At 35.6% G+C, this 19402-nt stretch overlaps 1 protein-coding gene across 3 annotated transcripts in view; it reads left to right on the forward strand.

The window, feature by feature from the left end:
• The window catches only part of SEMA3C (semaphorin 3C), a 207955-nt gene that overhangs the window by 138153 nt on the left and 50400 nt on the right, over window positions 1–19402 (forward strand). For all 3 annotated transcript variants that reach the window (XM_024990627.2, NM_001101082.1, XM_059885534.1), the window contains exons 10-12: window positions 2239–2308; window positions 4360–4504; window positions 17264–17486. In XM_024990627.2, the coding sequence (XP_024846395.1) occupies window positions 2239–2308; window positions 4360–4504; window positions 17264–17486 (438 nt within the window). The remainder of the gene's footprint in view (window positions 1–2238; window positions 2309–4359; window positions 4505–17263; window positions 17487–19402) is intronic.

Here is a 19402-nt window from a genome sequence, read left to right on the forward strand (position 1 = left end):
GTTTAAAAATAAAATAAAAATAAAAAAAATAAAATCCTTTTGCATGAGAATATAGCTATACATTTTTATTACAGTTAATGAATAGAATTAAAGGTTAGAGAAGTGTCAGAGTGGAAATTAGACTTATTCTCCAGTTTTAGTTCTTCTTAGTGACACTGGGACTAAATATTCTTAGTGTGTGCGACATGAGAAGGGTTATACATTCCAAGTCAAATAAGGACAATCTGATTCCTTTCTACCAAGGAACAGTTCTCTTCTTAACCAGAATAACTTGGTACATATCATAGTATCATGTTGACCAAGTTATGTTTAGAAATGATTTTTATTTTGCTTTAATTCATTAATGTATAAAATGGTCGATGAGGTAAGTAATAAAAAGGTGTTACAATATGATTCTGTTGTTGTTTAGTCACTAAATCAAGTCCAACTCTTTGCTCCTTCATGGACTGCAGCACACCAGGCTTCTCTGCCCTCCACTATCTCCCCGAGTTTGCTCAAATTCATGTGCAAATATGGTTCTAGCAGTTACAACAACTGAAATAGACATTTGGTCTCCTGAAAAGCCATTATGTGGATCATAGAAACACAAATTTCTACTTCAGTTTTTCTAGAAAAAAGGTTTTAAGTACGATTTTGTGTTATAACCTAGTCACTATTTCCCCCAGAATTCTTTACCAGTATTGTATGTTTATGTTTCACTGACTTGGAATGTTTCAGTTTCTCCTTATTTTAGGGGGAGCTACAGTGCCAACCTTTGTTCACATATAGAGAGACTAGTGGTTATCACTTTATTACTTAAGATATCCTAACTTTATTGTGAATAAAAATACATCTTTCTTTGTATTGGTCAGCAAGAATGTTATTTGCAAAAAGGTCCCTAAATCCAGATATTTCTTGTATTTATAACAATTGGTTATTATTGAGATTTGCTATCAGAAATCTACTCCCAGATTCTGTCATTTGTTGCACCTGCACCTCACCATCTGTAATTTTCCTTTTGCCTCCATATAGTTTAAAATGATTATAGCAATTTTGACTGAAAGACAAAAGATCTTACTTTATAAAGTCATTGTGAAAAACTTTTCTTCCATGTTCAAATTCTAACCCTAGGTTAAAAAGAAATTGAGATTTGTAATACTTTTTGAATTAAAAAAGTAGTATTTTATCATTAAAGGATATTTAGAAATTTCAGGAAAAAAAGAAGAAAGATAAAAATTTCTGTAGGTTTGTCAACCAGAAATACTCACTGGTCATCTTCTTGTATTTTGATGTATAGTTTAAAGGTTTACATGGTTCTAGCTCATATTAAATACTGTTATGTCTCTTCTACTTAATATTATTTTATTAACATGTTTCCATAAGGTAATAGTCCTCAAAAATTCTTTTTGTATTTATTCAAAAAACTAAAATCATGGCATTCAGTCCCATCCCTTCATGGCAAATAGATGGGGAAACAATGGAAATGGTGACAGACTTTATTTTCTTGGGCTCCAAAATCACTGCAGATGGTGATTGCAGCCATGAAATTAGAAGATGCTTGCTCCTTGGAAGAAAAGCTATGACCAACCTAGACAGCATATTAAAAAGCAGAAACATTACTTTGCCCACAAAGGTCCATCTAGTCAAACCTGTGGTTTTTCCAGTAGTCATATATGGATGTGAGAGTTGGACTATGAAGAAAGCTGAGCACTGAAGAATTAATGCTTTTGAACTGTGGTGTTGGGGAAGACTCTTGAGAGTCCCTTGGACAGCAAGAACATCAAACCAGTCAATCCTGAAGGAAATCAATCCTGAATATTCACTGGAAGGATGGATGCTGAAGCTGAAACTCCAATACTTCAGCCACCTGATGTGACGGACTGACTCCTTGGAAAAGACCCTGATGCTGGGAAAGATTGAAGGCAGGAGAAGGGGACAACAGAGGATGAGATGGATGAGATTGTTGGATGGCATCACTGACTCAATGAACATGAATTTGAGTAAGCTCTGGGAGTTGGTGATGGACAGGGAAGCCTGGCGTGCTGCAGTCCATGGGATTGCAAAAGTCGGACACGACTGAGTGACTGAACTGAATATTTTATTTATTTTACCAAGTGCTTATCTTTTAGTTCCTGTCAAATTATAATAATGCTGCAGGAATATCTTTCTGAATAATACTTTTCATAGTTGAAATTGTTCTCTTAGGGTAAATTTTTTAAACATTTGGAAACTTTAAAAAATTATTTTTCCCTCTTACAGAGGATGTGTTTCTGCTGGAAATGGATAACCCAAGGACAACGCTAGTGTATGGCATTTTTACAACATCAAGGTAATTATTAAACAAATAAATTTTAGGAGTTAAACAATAACCTTTATTGAGTAATAGTAATTATAAAAACATTCTTTCAACTCTTTAATTTTATGTAGAACTTAGGAGGCAACCCTCTCATTTTATTAATTTTGTTTAATTATTAAATGTATTTAAGTGGAACTCACACTTTCGAAATAGTTTTGTATGGAGTATTTGTAGTAATTATATAATTTTTTCCTCAAGGAAGATATGAGCTACAATGCAGAGATAATGTATATAAGTTACATTGTTTTAAGGAAATAACTTGAAGACTCATGATCCAAATAGAACTTGGCATTTCAATTTTAATTTTTATTTCAGGAGCAATCTAAAGTGTGGACTATCAACACACTGAAACAGTTTTCATCTTCCATGTGACAGTATTTCATATTTTTGAAAATAGCTTGTTTTCTAATATATCAGAAATACCAATCTCAGTTATCACAGACTTCAAGACTGTCCAGCATATGCTCATCCTTTCCTGTATGTTTTCCTGTGTACTGTTTTATGCCAGGAATATTAACCAGCATTCAGTACAATACTCCATTTGTCATATGACCAATTTAGAATGTACTTTTCCTTAGACAATCAACCACAAAATGAAAATCTAAACATTTTACTGTTCTTCTCTAGTGGAGGAAACATGGTGTAATTTTCAACTTTGATGAACCATTCAAAGTAAAATTGATTATAAATCATATTTAATTTGCCGTATAAGATATCTAAAAACATGTCCTTTGGGGTGAGTTTAAAAGGGAAAAAAAAATTAACAGGAAAAAAAATTCTTGATTTAAATCCCCAAGAATTAACAAAGCAAAATAACTAAATTCTTAGGAAAAAAAAAAAATTTGAATCAAAAAAGTTATTTCCCAACACCAATAACTAACGGGGGAAAATTTTAATTGTCATTTCTGACTATTGATGCTAACGATTAATAATATATCTTGGTTCTTTCAATGGGCACATAAGTTTCCCATTAGGCATCTAATTTAAGAAAAACATGTGAGTCAGAAAAATGTTGGTTTCAGTCCATCTGCCCAATGACAATGGAAATAGTTTTCAGTAAGGATACAAATAAATTTTCTGAGTTTTTCTGACTTAGGGTCATTTAATGAAACTTTTTTGACCCCTGTTGTTTTCTTCTGTAACTAATAGGGAACATTTACAACAATTTCTCCAACTACCACTTAGGACATTATAAGAGCACTTTTACATTAAAATAATCTTATGACAAGGAGATAGAGTGTTCCCTTATCAGTAAGATTTATTTTGTGAGTTAAATTATGATAGGCTGTATCAATAGTGACAGAATTCAAATCATATTTTTTAATAAATCCTCAATTCTTTTTTTGGTGCCAAGACAAACCACTTAGAAATTATTTTGATTTGTTCTATATTTTGGGCCAGATTCATTGAGTACTTTTTTATAACTTAATGTCTACTACATTCATAGATGACTATAAATAAATGTCTTAATGCTTTTTATATCAATGGCTATTTCAAAAGTTTTTTTGCTTAACTTGTGTAGCGTAACATTCAACTTTTTATCATTGATTTTGCCATTTATTTTTAAGTTGTATTTACATTTATTTATCTATTTATTAATTAATTAATTTATTTTTTTACTATTAAAGTTTTTTTTTTTTTTTAATTTTACATAATTGTATTAGTTAACTATTTATTTTACATTGCAATTGGGCTTTCCCGGTGGCTCAGTGGTAAAGAATCTACCTGCAAAATGGGAGACTAAGGAGACATGGGCTCAATTCCTGGGTTGGAAGATCCCCTGGAGGGAAGAAATGGCAACCCACTCCAATATTCTTGCTTGGAGAACCCTATGGACAGAAGAGCCTGGTGGGCTATGGTGCATGGGGTCACAAGGAAGCAGACGCTACTGAAGCCGCTGAGCACGCATAGTTGGTTGACAATGTTGTGATGATTTCAGGCGCACAACATTATGACCAATACAATCACTTTTAAATTTAGGAAATAGTAAAATTAATATTTTTCTGTTTTCTTTTTTTTTTCAGCTCAGTTTTTAAAGGATCAGCAGTATGTGTGTATCATTTCTCTGATATACAGACTGTGTTTAATGGGCCTTTTGCACACAAAGAAGGGCCCAATCATCAGCTGATTTCCTACCAGGGGAGAATTCCGTATCCTCGCCCTGGAACTGTAAGTATCCAGCAAATTTTTTTTGTTACTTTACTTTTTAAAAAGATATAGCTTATTGAGAAATGAATATCATGTTGATGTTAATTAAATACAAACATAGACCTACTGGTATAATGTTTCACTGGATGAGTTCTTATACTTGGGATTTTACAAATATGCATGTTATAGAATTCTATACAATTTTTTCCTAAATGCTCTTGATATTAATAATAAAATCTCATTTATATTTTAAGACAGCTGGATATGTTAGATAGGGAAGAGATATTTTCCTAATTTTAATGGCATAGAAACCATAGCTTGGAAAATGGTAACATTTTGGAGGCGGTCTACTAATTTGAATTCAAGTTGCTTTTCTCAATTTTTCTTATATTAAGAAATCTCATCTATTTTAATAAAATTATCCTCATGTGAGAATTAATTTAGTAATCAATCTGCAAAGCTATTTCAATTTTAGGAATATATTTAGTTAAAAATTATGTATTGTATATTTCTCAAGGAAATAAAATGGTATTTGTGAGCAAATAATGACAATGAAAGTGAGGTTATAATTCAAATAAAAAGTTTTGAGTTATTCAAATATAACCATGTCTTGAAGCATTGTTCTATTAAGGGGTAGACTGAAAACTACCTTTTCCAGCTCAAGGTACAGGCAGATTGGAACTGAGTTTTTCCAGGACATTGGTCATAGTCTTACTGTGTGTGTGTGTGTGTGTGTGTGTGTCTGTGTACACGCACATGCATGTGGTAAGTCATGTCTGACTCTGTGATCCCACGGACTGCAGTCCACCGGACTCCTCTGGCCATGGAATTCTTCAGGCAAGAATACTGATGTGGGTTGCCGTTTCCTTCTCCAGGGGATCCACCTGGGAAGACCATGGTGGCTCAGACAGTAAAGAATCTGCCTGCAATGCAGGAGATGTAGTTTCAATCCCTGGGTCCGGAAGATCCCCTGGAGAAGGGAATGGCTACCCTCTCCAGCATTCTTGCCTGGAGAATTCCATGGACAGAGGAGCCTCATGGACTACAGTCCATGGGGTTTCAAAGAGGCAGACATGACTGAGGAACTAACACAGTCTTACTAATTTTTTTTAATTTGAATTATAATACTGCTGTGTTGCAGACTAGAATATTGACTGGTTTCTGTCTCTGTAAAATGTTGTACATCACTCTCACTGAGAGGAGATGTTACACAATTGACCATCAAGAGGAATATAATTCTCTTATATTCTTGTATTTCATAAAATAAGTTTATATTTATAAAATGGGTTGGATACAAGTAAAGAATGATTTTATTTTAAAAAATCAAAGGAAAGTTATTAAAATAATATTTACTTGAACAAAATACTTTTCATTCTTATTTAAATATGAAATTCCCTTTGTTAGTATGCTTTCAGACATTTGTCACTTATAAGTTTTACTTACTACTGATTCACTTTATTTTTGTATTATTATTAGATTTTATTTGCAATATAATATTTATTTCTTTGTTTTCTAATCATGTTCAATTATACTGCTGTCAATTTTTTGACAAGAAAAATAATGTGCTAATAAGCCTTTAAAGAAGGCTTATTTGTTTATTATTTGTTTATTATTTGTTTATTCAAAATTAAAAGAGCTCAGGTTTGGTTCCCTGGCTAGGAAGCTCAAATGTGTATTACTAACTTCTAATTAACTTTGGAAAGACTCAAAATTGCTACTTATCCATGAAAGTACTTTTTTTAAAAAGCTAGTTAACCATAACTGGCAAAAAAATCTTACCATAGAATGTATAGTCTCCTTTTAAATGATCTCTCTTTGATGCTTATAGCTCAACAGAAGATGGAAGAAACATTTAACTATTTGGTATCACACAAGGAAAAGAAATGAAGAGCCATATCCATCTTAGGTATTAGAGTATATTAGATAAGAAACAGGTGGTTGGTGGTTTATAAACGTCTCTAAGTCATATCCGACTCTTGCGACCCTATGGACTGTAGCCTGCCAGGCTCCTCTGTCCATGGGATTCTCCAGGCCAGAATACTGGAGTGGGTTGCCATTTCCTTCTCCAGGGGATCTTCCCAACCCAGGAATTGAACCCAGTCTCCCGCACTGCAGGCAGATTCTTTACCAACTGAGCGAATTATATAAAAGAAGGGGAAGCTGAATAACTTTCAAAATCCATCATGACTCAAGGCTCGCATTATTTCATTGACTGTAGTTCATGTATTTTTAAATTATTCACTGATAATGTGTCCAAAGATATGTCATATTTTTGAGAATGACTTGCTATTTGAATTGGATCAAGTCACTGTTTCATCTTAAGTCAGAAAATTCAGAGATGGCTGTGATTGGATTTGTTTTCATCAGTTATTCTATTGAACAAAATACATGTGGGATTAATACAGGAGCAATTGATTTGTAAACTGAATAAAATTCCATTTTCTCCCATAAATCCTTAAGATAAACACCTCAGATACACATAAAGGAGAGCCATGCCAAGTAAATAATGGTTTGAGTCAGCTTGTACCTGACTGACAAGAAGAGATTGCATTCACCTCATCTCAGTCAAAGGGATCACAGTGGCAATTTGAAATCAGTCATGGATGGAATCCTACATCATGAAAACTGATGATGTTACTAATTAGGATTTTTTTTTTCCCCTGAAGAAAACCACCCACCTTGGTCCCACAGTGCCTCATAAGACTCTTCACCCAATGGCAGCTCAAAAAGACTCTGAGAATGACAGTGAGGAAAACATTCATGTCAAACTTTTATTGTACATAAAACGTGAGAGAAGATAATTCCTTTTAGTAAAGCAAGTAAACCACTGCCAGATTAGAAAATTCTGCTAACAGTCCCACTTTGCATTATTTCTGAGCTCCTAAGCATAAGCATTTTTCCTTTTCCAAAGCAGTGTGAAATAAGCCAGGGCTTAGTGACACATCTGGAGCAGACTCCGTGAAAAAAGGGAGTGAGTTGTCAGTGCTTGAGACATATTTCTATAATGTGGTTGCTTACATCTGGTGTTGAGATCACAGAAGCTCCTTTAAAAAAAAAAATGTTGTCAGATGAGTGATCCTTAGAGAATAAAAAAGGCTGGGTGGAGGAATAACCTCTGGAACTCCTCCTGGAAAAGCATACCTTCCTGAAGATTCAGTCCCTCCACCCTTTACTGAGCAAAACACCATGAAGTTAGCTCTCTGACTCAGAGCAGTCTGCATATGTCTCTTTCCTAGGTTTTTAAGGTTTAATATCCATTCATGTGGCCAGAAGACTCACAGCCAAGTGACCCAAAACATTCCTTTTTCTCTAGGGTTAAGAATGTTGCCTCTGAAGTCCTCCCAATGTAAGATCAACTACGATCTTCATACTTTAATTCCCTATGTAGTCCAGTTGCTGGGTCAACCTCATAACTGTATGACTGGATTCTTAAAGAAATGACACTAGCAGAAATCTGATACCCTCATTCTAATGTTCCCTGTAGGTGTTTCTTGTAAAGCAGGGTTGATAGCTGCGTTAGCAAACTGTCCCAACCAGTAAGCCCAAGTCAGTAGGAAGAAGCCTGCCAATTGTGTCATAATGTTTTTCCATAAGTAATACAAGTTTGTGGAAGAAACAGGACACCTTTGGTATGTTTCAAAGGGCAGCCAAAGACTGCAGATTCTCTCTGTGGCTGAGCTAACATATAACATTATTCTGATGCAGCGTGTATAAGCTTCTGTAGAAGACTGTGACTGTGTTTGCTTACCCCGTACTGTTAAAGCAGAACCTCATGAAAATGATCAGTTTTATCCATTCATCTGCTGATGGACATCTAGGTTGCTTCCATGTCCTGGCTATTATAAACAGTGCTGCGATGAACATTGGGGTACACGTGTCTCTTCCCTTTCTGGTTTCCTCAGTGTGTATGCCCAGCAGTGCAATTGCTGGATCATAAGGCAGTTCTATTTCCAGTTTTTTAAGGAATCTCCACACTGTTCTCCATAGTGGCTGTACTAGTTTGCATTCCCACCAACAGTGTAAGAGGGTTCCCTTTTCTCCACACCCTCTCCAGCATTTATTGCTTGTAGACTTTTGCATCGCAGCCATTCTGACTGGTGTGAAATGGTACCTCATAGTGGTTTTGATTTGCATTTCTCTGATAATGAGTGATATTGAGCATCTTTTCATGTGTTTGTTAGCCATCTGTATGTCTTCTTTGGAGAAATGTCTATTTAGTTCTTTGGCCCATTTTTTGATTGGGTCATTTATTTTTCTGGAGTTGAGCTGTAGGAGTTGCTTATGTATTTTTGAGATTAGTTGTTTGTCAGTTGCTTCATTTGCTATTATTTTCTCCCATTCTGAAGGCTGTCTTTTCACCTTGCTAATAGTTTCCTTTGTTGTGCAGAAGCTTTTAAGGTTAATTAGGTCCCATTTGTTTATTTTTGCTTTTATTTCCAATATTCTTGGAGGTGGGTCATAGAGGATCCTGCTCTGATGTATGTCAGGGAGTGTTTTGCCTATGTTCTCCTCTAGGAGTTTTATAGTTTCTGGTCTTACATCTTTAATCCATTTTGAGTTTATTTTTGTGTATGGTGTTAGAAAGTGTTCTAGTTTCATTCTTTTACAAGTGGTTGACCAGTTTTCCCAGCACCACTTGTTAAAGAGATTGTCTTTAATCCATTGTATGTTCTGGCCTCCTTTGTCAAAGATAAGGTGTCCATATGTGCGTGGATTTATCTCTGGGCTTTCTATTTTGTTCCATTGATCTATATTTCTGTCTTTGTGCCAGTACCATACTGTCTTGATGACTGTGGCTTTGTAGTAGAGCCTGAAGTCAGGTAGGTTGATTCCTCCAGTTCCATTCTTCTTTCTCAACATAGCTTTGGCTATTCGAGGTTTTTTGTATTTCCATACAAATCGTGAAATTATTTGTTCTAGCTCTGTGAAGAATACCTTTGGTAGCTTGATAGGATTGCATTGAATCTATAAATTGCTTTGGGTAGTATACTCATTTTCACTATATTGATTCTTCCAATCCATGAACATGGTATATTTCTCCATCTATTAGTGTCCTCTTTGATTTCTTTCACCAGTGTTTTATAGTTTTCTATATATAGGTCTTTAGTTTCTTTAGGTAGATATATTCCTAAATATTTTATTCTTTCCGTTGCAATGGTGAATGGAATTGTTTCCTTAATTTCTCTTTCTGTTTTCTCATTATTAGTGTATAGGAATGCAAGGGATTTCTGTGTATTGATTTTGTATCCTGCAACTTTACTATAATCATTGATTAGTTCTAGTAATTTTCTGGTGGAGTCTTTAGGGTTTTCTATGTAGAGGATCATGTCATCTGCAAATAGTGAGAGTTTTACTTCTTCTTTTCCAATTTGGATTCCTTTTATTTCTTTTTCTGCTCTGATTGCTGTGGCCAGAACTTCCAAAACTATGTTGAATAGTAATGGTGAAAGTGGGCACCCTTGTCTTGTTCCTGACTTTGGGGGAAATGCTTTCAATTTTTCACCATTGAGGATAATGTTTGCTGTGGGTTTGTCATATATAGCTTTTATTATGTTGAGGTATGTTCCTTCTATTCCTGCTTTCTGGAGAGTTTTTATCATAAATGGATGTTGAATTTTGTCAAAGGCTTTCTCTGCATCTATTGAGATAATCATATGGCTTTTATTTTTCAATTTGTTAATGTGGTATATTACATTGATTGATTTGCGGATATTGAAGAATGCTTGCATCCCTGGGATAAAGCCCACTTGGTCATGGTGTATGATCTTTTTAATGTGTTGTTGGATTCTGATTGCTAGAATTTTGTTAAGGATTTTTGCATCTATGTTCATCAGTGATATTGGCCTGTAGTTTTCTTTTTTTGTGAGATCTTTGTCAGGTTTTGGTATTAGGGTGATGGTGGCCTCATAGAATGAGTTTGGAAGTTTACCTTCCTCTGCAATTTTCTGGAAGAGTTTGAGTAGGATAGGTGTTAGCTCTTCTCTAAATTTTTGGTAGAATTCAGCTATACACAATGGAGTAGTACTCAGCCATTAAAAAGAATACATTTGAATCAGTTCTAATGAGGTGGATGAAACTGGAGCCTATTATACAGAGTGAAGTAAGCCAGAAAGAAAAACACCAATACAGTATACTAACGCATATATATGGAATTTGGAAAGATGGTAACAATAACCCTGTGTACGAGACAGCAAAAGAGACACTGATGTATAGAACAGTCTTATGGACTCTGTGGGAGAGGGAGAGGGTGGGAAGATTTGGGAGAATGGCATTGAAACATGTATAATATCATGTATGAAACGAGTCGCCAGTCCACGTTTGATGCACGATACTGGATGCTTAGGGCTGGTGCACTGGGACGACCCAGAGGGAGGGTTTGGGGAGGGAGGAGGGAGGAGGGTTCAGGATGGGGAACACATGTATACCTGTGGCAGATTCATTTCAATATTTGGCAAAACTAATACAATATTGTAAAGTTTAAAAAAAAAAAAAAAAAGATCAGTTTTAACATCTGTTTATAAGCGGACCAGAACCATCTGCTTCATTCACTGTGCTTTGACTAGGTATACAACCTGGTGCAGCAAAAGAACACAGAAAATGTATGATCTACATAGTTAATAGAAGAAAAAGAGAAACTTTTTTGCTGATACTTTTGTCAATTGTGTGCATCTTCTGGTGGTTTTTACAGTAGAAGCATTTCAGTTCCTCATAGACATTTTAAAACATTGTTAGCATAGTTTACAATCAAATTCAACACATAAGGCATATAGACATGAAAAGTTAATTACATATTGTTTCACATAAGTATTCAAGGCATGTGAATAAAGCAGATGATAAATATTATTGAAATCTAGAGAAAAAAGAGATTGTCATGGGACAGTCTAGTTTGGAAAGGCATGTAAAAATATGTGAGATTGATCTGGCCCTGAAGGGTAGTTGATGTGGATAATTTGAGTAAGTAAGGAAGGATGTTTCAGGCAAAGGTTACTGTGTACATTACAAGGCAAAGATAGAAATTAATCAGTGAGTCCTAGAAGCTCTGCATGGGCTAGTAGGACTGGAACAAAGGGCTCTTTTAAGTCATGGAGGATAAATACCAGAAAAATGAGGGCCAGCTGGTGCATAAATTCAAGTCTTCAGCTATTTAATTCTTTGGACTTTAAGTAAAGGGCCCAGATTACCAAGGGTTTAAACATAAGATCAATTTCTTTCAGAACACAAGTTTCAAAGACTAATCTAGAAACTAGCCCAGATTCTAGAATATCATTTATTTATGTCCATTTATTTATCCATATGCCATATGTCCTTCAAGTGTTAGGTCAAGCTCCTTTTGAATGTGCTGGTTACTCCTTCTGTAATTCGTTTTACCCTTGTTTTCTGTTGCTTGTCTTTAGTGTCAACTCCTACTTCTTCCCTTCATTTTGTGATTCATGATTTAGGATTGCTCCAGGCATTATAGTTGCCAGAATATTCCAAACTATTTTTGAAATCTCTAAACCTCTTCACTAACTCTGGCAGCCTTAAGTTTCTCTAATAAATTTATTTTTAAAATATTGGTTCTTATTGATTGTGAGTCAAACTCTGTTTTTATTTTATATTTATCTTAAATTATATGTCACAATTGTTATGTTACTTTGAATATGTCCATCTTTCTTAGTAGAACACTTGTGTCTAGAAGACAGTGGTTGCTTCCTATCTTTAATTCCCCTGCTAAGCGCTTCAAAATGCATTTTGAATAAAAGCTATCCAAAAAATTGACATATGAATTGATATGTGAACACATTAATGCTGAAAACCAGTATAATAGAAATACCTGAGAATAGGAAGGAAATTAGAGATACTTCCTGATAAGATACATGGTATCCTCATTGTTCCTAGCATTTCACTTTAGCACTTTAGTAATCCAAACACTTAAAATGTCTTTACACAAAGAAAGGAATGCTTATCATCACTTAATAAACAGAAAGCTAAAACTAGAGGAAAACAAATACCTGAAGGAGAAGTTTAACCAAAATTACTTAATGACTATTTGTAGAGCAAAATTATCCTTCCTATGAATGAGACAGCCGCCCAGTTAATGGACAAAGGCTTCCACCAGGCTCCCCCGTCCCTGGGATTCTCCAGGCAAGAACACTGGAGTGGGTTGCCATTTCCTTCTCTATTACTTTATAGTAGCATGTGGGTATTAACATTTTCTTGAGGTTTCAATACACATGCTTTCATATATCACAAGGTGAGGGATATGTTAATTGCATCTTATTTATACTTGACAGTTTTATACTGAGCAAACTCACAAGTCCAGATAGTCTACAAAGGGTAATCAATTTCGTTCTTGTCACATAACTGTCATTCATTCTTTGTCTTATCTGCAAGATTTAGGCCATGAATCAATGGGAAAAATCAATTATTGACTAAAGGAATTCTTCTGTAATTTTGAAAATAAACTTTTACTAGGAGACATTGTTTCCAAGTAAAAAGTTTGTTTATTGTGAATATAACATAAAAGTCCCACATGGAGAACATTTGAATGAATATAAAATAATTGATTTCAGTTGATTTATTTGGGTTACCTATTTAATAACTGGCCTTCCTGGATGGTTCAGTGGTAAAGAATTTGTCTGACAATGCTGGAGACCCAGGATACCGAGATGCAGGTTCAATCCCTGGGTTGAGATGTTCCCCTCGAGGAGGAAATACCCACTCCAGTATTCTTGCCTGGAAAAATCCCATGGACAGAGGAACCTGGAGGGCTACAATCCATAGAGGTCACCAAGAGTCAGACACGACTGAGCAACTGAGCACACACAACATTTAGTAACTATAGTTGTGAGTAACTGAAACATAATTTTTAGCTTAATTTCAGTTACCATTAAGTAAAACCAGGAAACTAGACACGTGTAATTTAATAAAAGCTTATGAAAGTGATTGCTAGCTGGAGATTATAGAAATTGCCTAGTAATCTACGCTAATTTTGGATAATCCTTGAATTTATAAAAACAATACTTGCAAATATTTAAGGAGACAGCTCAGGAAACCATCCTTTAAGTGGTGCTTTTTGAAGGGCTGGAGCTATATAAATTGCCCGTGCACTTGTACTTTCCATGTTTTCATTCAGTGAAAATTCATGATCCTCATGCATCTTCTGGTTGTTGTGTTTCCCTTTCTCCACTTTGTGTGACAAATGACAGTAGGAAATACCCGTAGCACTACGTTTTTCAGAAGTATGGAACACATTCATCAGTTTAGAATATACTCACATGGAATTGTTTGTCCTTGTTTGGTCTTTTATTGTAGTTAATTTATAAATATGCATATTTAAATATAATACTTTTACCTAAAAGACAAGCATATGAACCCTAGATGAAAGTCTCGTTAATGGGATAATGAATGAGAAGCTTAGTTTTATTACTTGTCTCATTATCTCTCTTTAGTGAAGTCATTTAATTGCTCCTTATGCCTTTCTACAAAAAGAGAACTATATTTACTGGTCCTATAAAATATTCTAGTAATGTTAACTGGTTAAAGCTAGTCTAAAAATTGCTTTAGGGTGATACAATTCAAATGAGGGAGAGCACATTCAGTTTGTGGAGACTTAATTTGCAAATGTAGGACTGCCTGGGCAGTAATGGCCCAGAAGCACTGACATTGTAGGATAGCCATTGCATGAATTTAACCCAGAGGTTGCCATGTTTTGTTTGGTCCCTAAAGTTGTTTTTCTTTTTGCACTGGGATAACATTAAAATTTTGGCAGTTGTTCAGTCACTCAGTCTTGTCCAACTCTTTGTGACCCCATGGATTGCAGGACGCCAGCCTTCCCTGTCCTTCACTATCTCCCGGAGTTTGCTCAAATTCATGTCCATTGAGTCAGCAATGCCATCCAACCATCTCGTCCTCTGTTGTCCCCTTCTCTTCTTGTCTTCTGTCTTTCCCAGCATCAGAGTCTTTTCCAGTGAGTTGGCTCTTCACATCAGATGGCCAGAGTTTTGGAGTTTCAGCATCCATCCTTCCAATGAAAATTCAGGATTGATTTCCTTTAGGATTGACTGGTTTGATCTCCTTTCAGTCCAAACGACTCTTAAGAATCTTCTCCAACACCACAGTTCAAAAGCATCAGTTCTTCAGTGCTCAGCCTTCTTTAGGGTCCAACACTCACATCCATTCATGACCACTGGAAAAACCATATCTTTGACTAGATGGGCCTTTGTTGGCGAAGTAATGTGTCTGCTTTTTAACATGCTGTCTATTTTGATCATAGCTTTTCTTCCAAGGAGCAAGCGTCTTTTAACTTTGTGGCTGCAGTCGTGGTCCACAGTGATCTTGGAGGCCAAGAAAATAAAATCTGTCACTATTTCCATTTTTTCCAGTTTTTTGAAAAGTTGGGTTTAAGCCAGCTTTTTCACTCTCCTCGTTCACCTTCATCAAGAGGCTCTTTAGCTCCTCTTTGCATTCTGCCATTAGGGTGATGTTATCTGCATATCTGAGGTAATTGCTATTTCTCTTGGCAATCTTGATTCCAGCTTGTGCTGCATCCAGTCCGGCATTTCACATGATGTACTCTGCATAGAAGTTACATAAGCAGGGTGACAGTATACAGCCTTGACATACTCCTTTCGAATATGGAACCAGTCTGTTGTTCCATATCTGATTCTAACTGTTGCTTCTTGACCTGCATACAGGTTTCTCAGGAGGCAGGTAAGGTAGTCTGGTATTCCCATTATATAAAATTCCACATTTCCGTTTCTGTTGAAATTTGACCACACTGTTTATATTCCTGCATAGGAGCAGTCACCTAGAAATAAGTCTTCACTGCCACATTTGAATAAACTGTAGTTTTCATTTCTTACTGACTGTATCACATCTTGCTATTTACCACAGATGCTATACCCATTTCTGTTGATCAGGAAGCTTGATTTGTTGCTTTCCTTTCAATGTGTACCTCTCTAAAGAGGATAATTGAAAACTAGAGCAGTAGTGCTTTTGTTTAAAAAAATATATAACCAAGTATTTTTGTTTCTGAAAGTAGAGATATTGACAGTGTTTGATAGGGTTAGACAAATAATGTTTTATGTGTTAAAAGAGATTATACGTTGTTCATATAACTTGATACTCAGCTCCTATTAGTGCATGTGTTCAAGTTTCAAGCTTCAGCACCTCCCAGCCTGCCCTTGAGTTTGTCCTCAGGTGACTTGTAAATGGAATCCTCTTCTTGGAAATCCTTGTCATGCTAGAACTGCTGAAACTGTCCTGCAGTCATTTTTAGGTCTCATTATTGCTTTCTCTCTGCCTCTTTATACCTGATGCTCTGAATCTTTCCCCTCCTCACCAGAATTAATGCCCCTGTTCCATATAACCCCTACACCAAAATTGGATGACAGATATAATAAAGTATTTCACTCATCCAACTACTCTGTCAAATATCTAATATTTGTCAGCTTTATTATAGGTCTGAGGGTAAAGTAATGAACAAAACATACCCAGTTGAGAATAATTCACAGCTTACCTTCTAGAGGAAGAAACAGACAATAAAGATACAAACAACAAATATATTACACACAGGTATATAGAGCTGTAGTCCATGGGGTCGCTAAGAGTCAGACACGACTAGGCGACTTCACTTTCACTTTTCACTTTCATGCATTGGAGAAGGAAATGGCAACCCACTCCAGTGTTCTTGCCTGGAGAATCCCAGGGACGGGGGAGCCTGGTGGGCTGCTGTCTATGGGGTCGCACAGAGTCAGACACGACTGAAGTGACTTAGCATAGCATAGCATAGCATAGCATATAGAGCTGTGAAAAAAATAAAGCAAGCTAAGGAAATAAGAGGGTAGAATTGGTGATGGGGAGCTATTTTTATATATCATCACCTTAAAGGAAGTTACTTTTGAGCTGAGAACTGATTGAGGCAATGGAGAAAACCATGGAGTTGTCTGGAGAAGAGTAATCCAGATAGGGAACAGCAAGTGCTAAGTTCCTGGATGGGGAGCTGACTTGAAGCTCAGGAAGAGCAAGAACCATGGCCGTGGTAGACTCGATGCAGCCCAAACATTTAGGAGCTTATAGTCATGCTTAGTTGTTGGGATTTTATTCTGAGAGTAGTGGAAGTTACTGGAGTTTTCCAGAGGGAAATTACCAGGTGTATTGACCATATCCAATCCAAGCTCCAACTTCAGAGAGTCCTCTTTGGTAGGGAGGGGATCAGATGGAATGAAATTCTTGCCTTAGAGTTCTGATTGAATTTGATAATGATAATCTAATTTATTCTAGCCAGTAGTAGCATTCATTGGTGGAGAAGGAAATGTGACTTACTTCAGTATTCTTGCCTGGAGAATTCCATGGACAGAGGAGCCTGGTGGGCTACAGTCCATGGGGTGGCAAAGAGTCAGACACAACTCAGCAACTAACACATAGCAGCATTAGATTGTATCCGCAAGAGCCATTTTTTCCTAGCAACACTGAATCTGGCCCAGGATAAATATAAAAGTGATGGATGAGAAAGGTGATAAGTTTTATCATGAACCGAATGACATCAGCTTCACTCTGAAAACAAACAGGACAGGCTATGTGGATTTGGCCTATTTAAATGATCAAGTTACATATATTGTATGTTTATTTTCTACAGATCGTGCTATGTATAATCATGCTGTTTTTTTCTCAATAGGTAGCAGATACACTTAAAACAACTTGAGCTTCTAAGTATTTTGAAAAATAGAGGTCTTTTGATTATTATTAACATAAAGTTACAATTGTATTAACTTAGTTCTTTTAAAAATATTTTTTTAGTGCCCAGGAGGAGCATTTACACCCAATATGCGAACCACGAAGGAGTTCCCAGATGACGTTGTCACTTTCATTCGGAACCACCCCCTCATGTACAATTCCATCTACCCAGTACATAGAAGGCCTTTGATTGTTCGTATAGGCACTGACTATAAGTACACAAAAATAGCTGTGGATCGAGTGAATGCTGCTGATGGTACATACAATGTCCTGTTCCTTGGAACAGGTAAGTATTTTAGCTAAAACTACTCTTAATATGTAGTAAAAGAACATGGTTGTTGAGGGCATGATATTGAAATCAGAAAAACTCCAGTGTTTGCTTCTGTCTGACTCTTAGGTGTTAAATGTCCCTGTGTTTCAGTTTCTGCATCTGCAAAACGGAGTTAAAATAAATTACTTTATGGGATTGTTGGGAGGATCCAATGGCTTAATATTACCATATGTAAAGCACCTTAAACAATTCCTGGCACCTAATACAGTGAAATAAGATAATGAAATAAATGAAGGGATGGGAATTTTTAAGCATGAGTATCCTCTCAGCTAAAACAAATTCTGTGACCTCTTCATAAACACATGAAGCTATCTATGCTTTCCTGCCATCTCTATGATTTTTATCAATTAAAATTTTTTGTTTTACTTTTTAAAATGTATTTATTTTTTAATTGAAGGATAATTGCTTTATGGAATTTTGTTGTTTTCTGTCAGACATCAACATGAATCAGCCATAGATATGCATTTGTAATATCAATATAATATCAATTACATTATTACAAACTTTATTCTTCCATTTCATCCTCCCCTGAAACCTTGGCTTAGCAAACTTATGCCAGCATATGAAATCAGGCCTGTACGTTCACCCACCTCTACTTCTGCTGTACTGCTGATTTTGCCAAGGTCTTCAGTTTTCTCGTGATAAGAAAGTCCAATATCCTTTAACCATTAAAATGCCTCCGTGCCCTTGTATCATTTGATATTGTAGAATCACTCTTTACTTGTTACTTCAGCCATAAGTCACATAATTTTCCTTTATCTTCAACAATTCCTTCTCAGTCCCTGCATTAGTCTGGCTTCCATCTCCCCATGAGTGTACGTGTTTACTGAGGTTCTGTCCATAGTCTTCTTTTTACGTATTCCTTGGCCATCTCATTCACTCATTTGGTTTTAATTAGTCTGTGCAAACAAATCCCAAATGTGTATCTCTAGTCGTTGCAATTTCATGAGTTCAGTGTTAGTATTTACAATTTATTATTAGGTAACAGAAGTTGTATGACCCATTAACATTTCAAACAGCATGCTTCAAACTCAGTTTATTCACTTATAAGACTGCTTAACCAATGCTTAATCTAGTTCCCCGTGTTTGCATTCATTGCTACACATTCCTCTCAAGGTTCTATTTCTCCTTGATATGTCATTCTTTCTAGATATATTACAGTTCTTGGTAAACTCAGTAAATATTTGTCAAGATGAATTGAAAATCATAACTATATCCATTGCTTCTCATACAATGAAAAGAATTCATAACTGATTGCAGAAACTAATTTTTGTTTGCTTAAAAACTGTTTTCAAAAGATGTTGTCTTCATATAAATAACTACAATCTTTTAGCCTTGATTCAGATCATCTACTGTGGAGTTTGCATTTTTTAAAAAAACTTTTTTTCCTGAATTGGTCGTTTAGAGTTACACCTGTCCTTAATGTTTCATAATACTTAGGAAAAAATGACTGTTTTCTTATTTTCCTTTTGAAGCCAGTCTTAAAGGTGGACCCTTTTCCCAGTTTTATTGAGATATAATTGACATACATCACTGTATAAATTTAAGGTGCACAACATAATGGCTTGACTTAACTTTATATATTGTGAAATGATAATTGCAGTAATTTTAAGTATCCGTCATATCATATAGATACAGTAAAAAGAAAGAAAAAATACATTTTTCCTTCTGATGAGAACTCTTAGGATTTACTCTCTTAACAACTTTCATATGTATCATACAGCAGTATAACTATAGTGCATCCCCTAACTGCTCACGTGTACCTTATATCCCAAGTACTTATGTGTCTTATAACTGGAAGTTTGTCCCTTTTGATTGCCTTCATTTAATTCTTCCTCTCCCCACCTCTGGTAATGAATGTGGTTTTTCAT

This window comes from Bos taurus, chromosome 4, assembly GCF_002263795.3.
Source record: "Bos taurus isolate L1 Dominette 01449 registration number 42190680 breed Hereford chromosome 4, ARS-UCD2.0, whole genome shotgun sequence".
NCBI classification, from domain to species: domain Eukaryota; kingdom Metazoa; phylum Chordata; class Mammalia; order Artiodactyla; family Bovidae; genus Bos; species Bos taurus.